This window comes from Gobius niger (assembly GCF_951799975.1).
Source record: "Gobius niger genome assembly, chromosome: 5".
Classification (NCBI taxonomy): Eukaryota; Metazoa; Chordata; class Actinopteri; order Gobiiformes; family Gobiidae; genus Gobius; species Gobius niger.
In genome coordinates, this window is record NC_136856.1 from 17,277,112 (window position 1) to 17,289,599 (window position 12,488).

Here is a 12,488-nt window from a genome sequence, read left to right on the forward strand (position 1 = left end):
TGTGTGAAATTTGATTGCCATTGGTAGCGTTCACGGTGAGGCTCCTGGTGTGATATGAGGCTTCCGCTTTCAATTTTCTGAGATCTCTCAACTTTTCCTGCCGTTCTCCTTTTTTTTTAAACCCATCAGTGGGGCATACATTTCTATTCCGGGGGAAAACAGAGCTGGTAATATCCAATTTACTGAAGGCAGAGGAGATGGTTTCAGTGGCAGCATAATAACATGCTACACGGAGCGTGGCATTATGGAGCATGAATAAAAAACATTTATGGTACAAAAAAAAAAAATCAATCCAAAAGCAGTTGTCACTCATCAGTGGAAATTAAGGCAATTAGTATCACTCTGATGCAAATTGGTCAATGTGAAAAAAAGTATTCAGAAACACCAAAGCTCCGGAAATCAATTCAGGAAAAGCATCTTCGAGATATTAAGCCTTGATTAAACCATTTTTATTAAAAAGATTATTGTGGAAAATATGAGCTCAATATCAGCCCCCTCATTTTTTTTGGGTCTCCTTTTCTGATACCTGCGTTTCTATTGCGCATGCAGTTAACTCACGGTAATTACAAAAACAAAAAGTGAAAGTGTCTTTTATGTCTGATGTGCATGTGATACTGTCCATAACCCTGCCTAAAGCCCAGTGCTGTGCAGGTTTGTCAATACATAAAAAGTCAATACTGCATTTAATTTACTCCAGCATCATTTCAGTGGGCTCTTTTTATTTCTGCACGAGCATTTATCATGCAAAAACCCTCGGATTTTGTCGACTGGGCCTCATAACACTTTACTGACCACGGCTTTGTCGCACAAACCCTTCCATCTAACGCTACACTGCCTCCTATAATGTAATCCTTGTAATGCAGAATAAATGATGAGCGTTACAAAGGGAGGCGGCGTGTCTGCAGCTTGTTAACATGCTCCCGGCGCACACAAGCGTGGCCCAATGTAAGGATTTTTCATTTGGAATATTATTGCCACATAAACACTGTGGGAATACATGATTGCTCTTACATCAATATCCCGATTCCCTGTCAAGCTCACACCGCAGCTTTCAATTAAATACCACAAATACGCCACCGCTAAACACATGGGTGACGACGTGACTGAGTGGAGCCCCATCAGGTTAAGGAGGATTCGGCGTTGCCAAGGGGCTGACACTTTCACGTGGTCATAAAGACGTGTTATATTACCACAGAACTGGGCCTATGTCTGTGCTTAATCTAATGATGCAGTGAAGCAGCGTGGACATGAATGATGTTTATCTCATGTACAGAGCAAACACGAGAAAGCGCCATTTGGAATTAAACGCATGGCAGTAAATCAACGTAAAGAAGCCATGTAGCAGTAAAACAACAGAACATTCGCACGACGCCTTACGCCGGCATCAGCAAATTCAACCTCATTTTAGTTATTGGGGTCAGCCTGGGTTCAAAATCATATTTGAACGTGAATGTTGTTCATAATGGCTCCAAGACTGTAGTTATTTTGACGAGGAATAAAGTAAAATTTTGTAAGTTCCACTGTCAATAATAGTTTAAAAAAGTGAAACATTCAGCATATATGATTGTTAATGAAGAACTAAGTAGCTTGTTTACCTTAATAAATCCTTTTCGTAGTCCCTCTGGGGGTAATACAAGTGTTAAAGGGACTAGATGCAAGTTGGTCATTTTTATACTCACTACTGCCACCTCAGGTCTTGCACGTAACTGCAGCTTTTATATTAAGCTCATGCATGACGGCACTTCGGACCCAAATTAAAACCTTTTTTAATGACAGTGCAGGATTTTAGAGGCAGTTGTGGTGAACAGGTCTGGACTCATTCTACCCATTAGGACATGGCTGGAACATGTATGGGGAGGAAAATACTTCATTTTAACATTTTTAAACTCTGTATAGTCTCTTTAATGGGATGATTGGGGGGTCTTTCATCTCCCCCTGGTGTCTCTGGCCAGAAAACCACCCTTGCAACTTTCCCTGCCTCCGGGTCAGAGGCGGAATACACACAAATGGAGTCACGAAGAAGATGAAGAAGAAGCTAGCAGGCTAACGGGCAAAGGTAACTGCGGGCTAGCGCCACTTTGGCAGTGTTTAGAGCCAAGTTTGAGTGAAAAAATGAGCTCCATTGTGTAGTTGAGTTGTGGCACAATGTACAATATCTCTCCCTCCCTTTGTCTTTTATGTCAGCGTAGTATTTACTCAAACGAACAATTAATGAGTGAAAAAAAAAGCGCAACATGCTACGACACCTGCAGTGGCGCTTATGGCCTCTGGGGGCATGAGTTACTTAGTTCTGATTTCTGCACTGTACACTAATTAAGGATGTAACATTTGTGACCGAATCAGATCTTTTGCTCACCGCTTCCACATGAGCGTTTACTAAATCAACACAAGAATCAGCATAACATCAAAGCAGCAAACAAGATTGAAAGCTTTTGCTCTAAATATTATATGGCGTTGCAGTTGTGTGACCTGCTTCCTTAAATTGTGGCACCAAGATTTATTTACATAAAAGCTTTTCAAAGGACAAAAACAAAACTTGGATTAATTTCCTCAAAATGCCTCCCTCTGTTATCAGGTCTGTACATAATAATGATTCATCGACTGAGAAAGAACGAATCCCCAAAAGCCATAAATCCCTCAACAATCATGTGAACACCATGTCCCCCCCCAGCCTTACCTTCTGAGTGGTGCGATAGGGTGAGCAGGCTGACACAAGAAGCTCCAATCCCAGAGCCGAACACAGTGATGCGGTTAGAGTCTCCCCCAAAGAAGCCAATGTTTTCACTGATCCACCTCAGAGCCTGGATCTGGTCCAGGAGTCCATAGTTCCCCTTGGCGGCTTGGTCTCCGGTACTGAGAAATCCTACGACACACAAGAACATAGAGAGCATTAACATATAGAGTGAATAATACGCTATACTGTAAGATACTGTAAAATGTTTTGCCAATGTTGCATTACTGCACACACTGGCATTGCCTTCTCTGGTGCGACTTTCACACCGGACAACATGACGCTGGTTGACAAGCGCTGTGAAATCATGACTTACTATGTGACACAGCTGTTGGTCAAATAGGAGTCATCTACACCTTATGAGGAATCAATGACCTGTCTCCCCGGGTAACACCCATCATCAGATACAGCATATTGGCTCTCAGCAATGAAAGGCAAGGGGACACATGAAAAGTCCACAGACACAGAGAGCGGATTAGAGCCATTTATACAGAATTGTCCTTCTTTGACGACAAATCAGCCCCATGTTTTATGCAAAAAGCCCGAGCCTGGTTAGGTTTTGACATTATATTCAGTTAAGCAATTACCCTTTAAAGTGATTGAAAAGTTGACATACGTTTTATTGTGTTGTGTTTAGGTAAAGATGTGATTGTATCCATTACAAATCCTACAAGTTGACCTTACAGTGTCGACTTTTTGTTTTGGTTCACTAGAGACACTAATCCAGAGTGAGCCTCATATGCTGCTTCTATAAGAACTGGGGAACTCTTTTTCCCTGATGATGTGACGTCATTGTTCGCAGTTGGTTTGCGTTCATGTCCTTTTTGTGTCCGAAAAGGGGGGGCTTCTGATGTCAGCAAATGATATCGATCTTTCATCACTGATTAGTTTCTAAGTGAGTTGAATATGTTGTTGGTGTCTGGAAAGCTTTCTTTCTGCTAGCGTTAATGTCGGGTATTTCTCTCGCAATTATGTTACTCCGAGGACAACACCGGCTCACACTAAACTCAAGACAGTAGCCGTGAGTATAAAGTAACTATAAAGCTCACATTAGATATAGACATAATGAGCAAAGCATCTGATTTCGAGCGAGTAGGACTCAGGTTAGCTTTGAGTCTGCATGCAGCTTAATGCTACCCATTTCTGACTTTTGTGGTTGTAGTGCTTGTGTATTTAAACAAATATATCACCAACAATTTGCAAAGGAACACTAACCCTGGCTCCAAACGTCCTGTGAAATGGTCTATAATCTCCACAGTGTAAAAACATGAAGCCAGCTGGTTCTTGTTGTGTGCGCGTGTGTGTCTGCTGCTATACGGCGTCAGTATTGGGCCTCTCCTGAGCACATCAGAGTTAACAGACCATCCTCTCTCTCTCTCTCTCTCTCTCTCCGGAGCCCCAGTGAATGATGGGTAATCGAGAGTCACTGCAGAAGATCAAAGCCCAGCAATCTCTCTTGTCCCTATGGTCGACTCAATGTCCATCACGGCTGAGAACATGCATGCAAGGTGGCAGCTAAAGAGCTGTATGTTTTAAGCATTATGGCACCCACCCCCACCACTTTCTCTGCCGCCTCCATCTCCCATGTTCACTTTGCAGAAGCCAACACCGCATTGTGTTTGGGTAAATGTGCATAAAATTGTGGCTTCTAACATCTATTTCATGGTCTATATGCCCCGATGTAATGATAAGATGCAGTATGTCCTGAGGCAATGAATAAGAAACAAGAAGAAAGTGAGGGCTGACTAAGAAAAGAATCAAAGCTGAACCATGCTGTTCCAGGTGTAAACCAAACCAGCACAATGCGTAAACAAGATTATGGCCAAATGTAAAGGCCCCGCGCTTGACATTTGCCCCCCCTAGAGTAGCTTGTAAATGTAGTTGCTTGAGAAAATGGCTATGCGAAATCTACATCATGTGACAAGAGGAGAAAGGGCTGTGCTAATGTGCTGGGAATTGTTCTGCTTTGGAGTCAAAAAACTTGTAAAACATGTAAAGTCATGCTGGTGAACAATCGGATTGGGCTTGTGGGAGATGGAAGCGTGTTTAGTACAGGTGCCGACAGCTTAAATTCAACGTGCTCCCTGTGTTGCAGTTTGATGGTGGGAACCATGTTGTGGTAAAGTAACCTTTTCAACAACGTAACGCATTTCTTCGGGTCGTCATCTCCTCTCCGCTTGATCCTTTCCCTGCTCCTGACACGCTGTAAATACAGTGTTTGGTGCAGTCAGAAAAGCAGATTCATTGCGCTATTATTTATGCATTTAGTAATCAAGTTGTTGTCTGCGGGGTTTGGGCTACAAGGGCTTATTTTTATGGACTGGAAAAGAAAACCCAGAAATAAGGGTTTTGATTCCACAATCCCAGTGTCTATAGTGGATCTATGGTACACTATGTCTAAACCATCTAGAATCAGAAATAACATTAAGCTCATCAAAAGGTTAAGCACATTTACAAAACGTTGAACTGCTAAAGACCCCCGACCCAAGATTTCATAACCACTTCTCTAATGAGGTAAATGCCAGTGTTGCTATGTGCAACGGTCCAGATTTTGCTTTTGCACATAAGCTATATTTGCCAATTCCAATCAAAGATAAACAAACATTTTCGAAAACCACATGCTGCTCCCCACTGCGGCCTCATTATCTGTTTTGTGGAGTGTGTCAGGCAAACCAAATGTCCTTTGCACTGTATGCCAACTTTGCTGCCATTCAAGATATAATTACTGGATATTTTTTTTCATATAGATAGCAGCAGTTGTGCCACTCTGTGTCACCGCTTTACCTGCAGAACGCTTAGAACCCGATAAAAAAATGAATCGGGCAATAGGGAAACAGGAGATGAGGCAAAGCTGAGACAAATTGTTCAACAGATGGTCTCCCTCTGACGCCTCCCTCATGATGACACACACGGAGAACGCACAGAGGCCCCACAGAGGCACGCAGACAGACAGAGGGTGGGAAACTTTGGGTTCTCCAACGGGCACTGGGTCATCACTGAAGGACAAGCATCTTTCGGGCATTAGAGTGACTGTCCTTGAATGATAAAGCATTTGCAAAAATCAATGGTTTTCCAGAGTAGAAAGTCATATTTGGTTTTTCTTTACAGTACAGTACAGTAGTCTAAAATATGACCAAATCTTGAAAGTGAATGCTCATTTCTTTCACTATTTCACTGAATTGTCTTTATATGCATGAATTAGGGTTGCTAATGAAATGTGGGGTCACGATTGCCCAAAATAATTGCTATTCACGATATTATCACAATATTTGCCTATGGTTTAAAGAAATGATGGGGATTCGGCAATTGTTAAATATTCCTCTTCACTGTGTGCTGTAAATCATATTGAGTGAGACATAAAGTAAGTATTCAAAGCTAATGAGCAGCTCGACACAGGAAATACTACTTCTGCAGTGGGATTTGGTTGAGGAACTGACCTACTGAAATCTTAAATACTGCTGACTTTAGTCACATCTCCATGGAGACGTACCCACTCCCGGTAGAGTTACCGACAGTGGTTGTCTGGCGGATTTAGCGGTTATCTTCTAGCACGATAATCAAAAAATGTGTCGGTCGATAGATACAGACGGCATCTCTGGAATCGCCCATATATGGTCATGTTTGAAAACTGAAACAATTTGGAGAAAAATTGTAACTTTCTCTAATTATTCAACAACTACTGTACTGAATTATGTATATAGTTTTCTACTGAATAAAGATACACAGACATGGGGAGGAGCAAAGTGGTTCAGCAGCCCATAAATACATAACGGAGAATGCCAACTTGATGCTACATGTTAGCATCCAATCCGGCCCGATTCACCCTTGACTTTATTTATGTGTGATAAATAAGTTCATATTCCACCAGAAAATGGCATAAAACTGTGGAAAATTGTGTTTCTCTAAAGATTCTATTTTCCCCCGCTGCAAAGCCACGCCCCCTTCTATGACGAGATGCCGTTTGTGTCTATTAAGTACCGCATGTTTTATCGCGATTAACAATATTATTGTCTATCATCCCATCCTGAGCATGTATACATACTTCTAATATGGGAGTCAGTGATTAGTCCTATGATAATATGATCTGAAGTGAACAGAGAAGATTCCGCCCTGAATCCCACTCTGACATTACTAAGACTGCAGTATATTTTTCCATGACTATTTACTTACAATGCTTATCTGCGTAAAGAAAACGTTATATTCTCATGCTTCTGCAGAGCCTTTTCACCTTTGTGAGTTTTTAAAAGGATTTGTTTGTAAATAAACTATATTTATGCAAAAATACTAACAGTTTCCATTTGCTATAGTCATTTACCTTTAAAGTAATGCAAATAGCCTGTCCCGACGTGACTGTTGCTTGTGTGAGTCCTTTTTGCATATATAAAAGAAAGCGGTCATTAAATTGTGCCGGCAAAACCCAATCCTATCTTAGACAACAAGACCTGCTGCAGGCGTCATTTAAAAATACATCACATATAGCCGCTGGATATGTTTTAATTGGAAAGGTGACAGAAAGTATTTTCTTTGGAAAGCAATTAAGATAGCAAAGTAATTGTTTTTATGCTTGGCTATGTATACCTTTACCTTCATATTGCTCTTTTCGCCGGTGTGAAAATGGTGATTGGGTCGTGATCAGGACTCTTTCGATTTCTCAGACGCGTTTAACAAGTGGAGAAAATATACCGCGGTGAATGAAACGATGTTTTATCAGTCTGCTGCGTTTGCGCTCACAGCCCTGTCTTCTGAAGGTGAAGGTTTTCCAGATCCCGGTCGGCTCTCCACATCCGAACAGGGCGGCGAATAGCTGTAACTCCACTATCGGCCACAGCTGCGCCACTGCATTTCACAGCAGTAAGTGTTTATGTTATTATCAATAATGCCGCATCCATCATCGCTGCTATGTTCGTAATTGTTCAGGGCAATTAACTACCACAATTTAAGAGTGTCCTCGTTGGCGATGATGAATCATAAAAAGTAAAAATCAACAAACATAAATTATTTTTTACTCAAACATTGTGCATAAATTAATTAGCACTACTTTGGGTTAATTATTGTTTGTTGTCAGTGAAGGAGGATTTGGCAATAAAAAAAACAAAATGGCATCCACAAGTTGAGGAACTATTAAGTGGTTTTGCGGGGTGACCTTAGCGATAACCTCAGCCAAACAAGAGAAAGCCAAGGTAATCTAACATGTTGCCACACAATGTCAAAAACTGAAATAACCTGAGATGCTATGATGAAACTGGATTTAAAAATGAATAAAGTAGTGGTTTATAAAATGAACACAAGCTGCCTTCAGCACGAAACAAGGTCATAAGAGTTATTATATCAACATGTGCTAGTATATGGGCATATCTTCAGTCTGTGTGCCGCGGCGGAGAGGCTTCTCGGTCATGTCCGGTTGGGTCGCTGTATGTCACCTTGTATCGTCCTTGTGCAGCAGATGATACACAGTGTATGTGCCTCTGCCCCGTGTCACCTCAGCACTCCTTAATTTATACAGCCTGACATAGCCTTTGTCTGCGTGCTGCTGTTGTTGTGCCAGGAGCGTTGCATCACAAATACAGAGACAAAAAAAAGGTAATTCCTCCATGCGCGCTGCCACGTGTTACATTTTCCAGTATCGATGCTCTTTTTGTCAATAAGCGTGCCACTGTCTCTGTCCAAACTCTACGCCTAGGTGTTTCCCCTCTGCATTGATATGGCTTTATTGATTGTGATTTAAATGTCTGTTTCCAATACGCCAGAGCCAAAAGAGGTGGTGATAATGATCGCTTCAGAACCCGGACATCTCTTACGCATAATGAAATGTGTGTATAAGGAAAAGGGAGGGGAACGCTGGCACTACCAATTCTGGGGCCCAATGTAATGTCTGTTTCCCTTATGATGGATCAGAGTCAGCTTTGTTTTCTTCTAGGTCACTAAATACCACACATTGTGGTGTCAGAATATTTTTAATATCTCCATCGTTTTCCTGTTAGACTACTGGAATTTGGAGAATTAAGGACCCAATCCTAATCTCAACAGAGCAAATGTGTGTGATGTCACAGCATAGCAACAACGCAGCAACCAACAGAGGCCAAATGAATGGCAAGTCTGCGTTGGAACAGTGTCAGTCTAGAGCGTTGAATGTTTCATTCAGAATGAAATTCATGTGCTTACCCTAGAACAAAAATACTTTTCTAAGATGCATGTTCACAACTGTCTGATGATGGTTGTCATAATGTGTGTAAGGATTTTATCGGCAGTTATGGTGAACAGGTCCGGACTCATTTTACACTTTAGGACATTGCTGGAACATGTAGGGGGAGGAAAATACATAATTTTAACATGTTTGAAGTCCGTCTATACATATTATTCCATTGTGTATCTAACCCCAAGGTACAAGTTATTACACATTGTTGCAGAGCACATTACATTGTACTACATTTGGTAACAGTGTATCAAGAGTAGTGTAAAATACAGTGTTAGCCAACTCAATTTAGCACTTCATATCCTCACCCTGGCCATTTTGATTGATCGCCATTAATCACTATTTCTACATCTCAGGTCTTAAGAAAAAAAAGGTTAAAGTGCGCCTTTAACTGGAAAGAAAACATGTTGAGAAATTGACCATATATAGACTTAGATATTTGAAAAGAAAATACCAGAATCCTGTGCACCAGCACCATTACCCCTGTAAGCGCGACTCAAATAAGTGGGAATGTCTGAGCTCGTTATGGAGTGTACATGTGGACAGAGGCAGAGAGCGGGCGCGGAGGGAGTTGGCTTTAAGACCAGACCGATGACGTAAGAGGTTGAAAGTTTTCTGGCTTCCTCACTAAACCCAATGCTTTTATTTGCCGTTTTGCTGTGACTCTCCACTCTCATCCTCTCTCTCTCGTTAGGGGTCCGGGTTAACAAGGCTGTCTGTGTCCAAACTCCTCTCTCTCCTTCTTCTCTCTTCTCTGGGGAAATAAAAGACCCACACAGTCACAGCCTCGACAAAAGAGACCGAGCTTCCCCCCTCCCGAGCCGCCTCCCTCCCCAAAGCCAGGCCCGGGCTGAATGGCATCCTCTGGGGTGTGGATGAGAAGTAGAGGAGGGAAGTGGCCACCTCTCACACTGACACATAAAGGCTCAGTGTGTGAGGTTCACCCTGGGCAGCACCCGAAGGTCCATGATCCGCTCTGGGACACGTTCCCACAAGATTCACACTCATTTTAGCCAGTTGAACTCCATAATGTAACAATGGGGGTACAGCATCTAGCAATATAAAACCAATTTTCAATGGGGGAATAAAGTCATCCCTATCCCGTCCACTTCATTAGCACATTGTTCAGTCTTTTTTATGACATTCAAGCCCCCCCACCCCACAAATCATTGGTACACTACAATTATTTCCACATCTGAGCACTACAGACAAAGTAGAACAGAAGGGACTTGTTGGCATAATGAGCACAGGCTGCAGAAGGAGGAAGTTCTAAGATTGTGAAAAGAAACCGTATAATAGCGACCTGGCCCCTGGATATTCTATCCTGTTTACAGCTCTGAGCCCAAACGCCAAAGTATGATGTGAAACCAGGAGACTGCAGGGACAAACAGAGAAACACAGAGAGATGAGGGGAGAGGGGTCGCCACGGACAAGAGAGCCCCTTTATGAGAGGCTCTACACAGTACATCATTTACAATTCGAACATGCTTCTCTCCCAGAGCTTCACAGGCCGTCACCTCCCCGTGAATGAACAGAACATGAGAGAGAAATCAGACAGGAAACACTGAAAGGAAATTTATGCATAAGTCCCTGGATCCTGCTGGCCTCATCACTCATCAAAAATTGAGGAAACTATTACAAGATGTCGGATGGCAACCCAATAGTTCAATGGTTCAGGGGCTTTATCGCTCACACAAAGCAATGTTCAAACAGCTTTCAAGCACTCTCACAGGTGCCTCCTCTGAGAGTTCAGGGCTCAAGTCCTGAGTGCTTCAGTCACATAACAGACTCAGAGTATCAAACAGTGACACTAGGCCACCCAGATCTGTTTCATGGATAGAAGACGGCCAGCAGCTAATGGGTAACAGATACTGTACGTCTGACGTGTGAATTACGCATGTGGTGCATTGCTCTGTGTGGCTCCAGGGTTCCTAATCTGATTGTATGATGTGTCCTGCTCTGGCCTATTCAAGGTCTTTGGGACAGCAGCCCTGGCAGTAACTACAAATGAGCAGTTTGCATATGCATGACCCCTGGCATCTGAGAGCCATTCAATCAATCACATCACATGAGCGGCAGCAGCAGTCCACTCTCTCTCCTTCACCTCTAGCAGCTCTGCCCTGCGCTATGGTGCTTTTGAACCGCACTTAACTTTGCTGTGCCCCCACGTGCTATTACCCTCCGGCTTTTTGCGTCCTTTTGTTTCAAGAGTGCAGTGGACAGTGCAGACAATGGCCTGCCAAAAACAAGGAAATGCTTTTAGATTCAAGTGTGTGTGGTATCTCACATGTCACATCTGGTGTAGAGCTGTGCTCCACAGAAGCTGCCCCTGATGTTTGTGGACCATGTGAGGTTAAGCTGCATTTTTGTTCCACACTGTGAGAAATTCAACACAGGTTGAGCCTTTATGAAAGATAGTCCCCATTCTCTGACAGATGTGAAATCTGGGGATGGCATATCCTGGGAAACAGTGTTGTTATCTAGTGATATATGTGTATATCTTAAATATGGATTTGGCAACAATAGAACATACATAATGATATACTTTGCCAGATATCTATAATTGTATAAATGCAATAGAGCGTCAAAAAGTGGATTTATTCAAGATTACGTTTAGGTGGCTTAAATTTTCTCCAAATGGTGGGTGGTACCCATCAATCTGGAGGCCTCCACATGGGCTGGTCCACTCCACATGCACTGTGGTTCCAAAAAGAAAAAAGAAATGATCTGAAGAAGGCTATGCCGAAACGTAATCTTGAATAAATCCACTTTTTGACATCGGCTATGAGTGTGCGATGCTGTTTTTTTTATTTTTGATAATTTTCCTTCTGCACCTCGGTTAACACTTTTGGTGTGCGTTTCTCCTCTTCCCTCTAGTATATCTATTGCATCATTATTGCCAGACATTAAATAAATCAGTGGTTTAAGTACAACAATATTTGGCAATTAAAACAACACATAGCTGTTTTCAAAGTATAACCCCCACTGCATACAGTGTAGTCTGTGAAGACTGTAAAAAGCCTAGTGTTGTGAGATTAGAGCATGTTATCAACAGCACATCGGGGGAGCGGGGAGGGGGAGAGGTCAGCCTTTAGAGGACTTTATAAGAACGACTCACATTTTACTGACTTACAATAATGAGCCAAATTTGTAATAAAACATACATGACATCAGTCTAAAAGCTGTGTTGTTTTGTTGCTTAACAGTCTGATTAACCTCTGTTATCTTGAGATTGAACCTCACTGTGTTTCTGTTAGATTTGCTTTGTGTTTGTGTAACTTCTGGCTCCATATTGTGGCATCTGTGACATGAGTGGCAATCTGGAGTTGCTTTTATTTTATAAGTTGCAGTATGTGTCAAAATGTCACATTGTTAGTTGTTTTTTCCCATGAGAATTGAAACTACAAGTTCGCAAACAGTGCCAATTTTTAGGTTGACATATGAGTTTTTAATGTACCTATAAAAGCACAGATCTTGATTAGAATTTTCGAATTATACGTTGGCAATAGTCGAGTTCAACTATTGCCAACTGCTTGTTTTCTATTCTTTCCACCCATTAATCAC

At 42.1% G+C, this 12,488-nt stretch overlaps 2 protein-coding genes across 3 annotated transcripts in view; both read right to left on the reverse strand.

Annotated features, from left to right (window-relative positions):
• Positions 1-12,488, reverse strand: part of pofut4 (protein O-fucosyltransferase 4) — a 327,876-nt gene that overhangs the window by 105,957 nt on the left and 209,431 nt on the right. The gene's annotated exons all lie outside the window — the stretch shown is intronic.
• The window catches only part of nlgn3a (neuroligin 3a), a 171,574-nt gene that overhangs the window by 65,443 nt on the left and 93,643 nt on the right, over positions 1-12,488 (reverse strand). For both annotated transcript variants that reach the window (XM_079556764.1, XM_079556765.1), the window contains one exon: positions 2,678-2,863. In XM_079556764.1, coding sequence (XP_079412890.1) covers positions 2,678-2,863 — 186 coding nt within the window. The remainder of the gene's footprint in view (positions 1-2,677; positions 2,864-12,488) is intronic.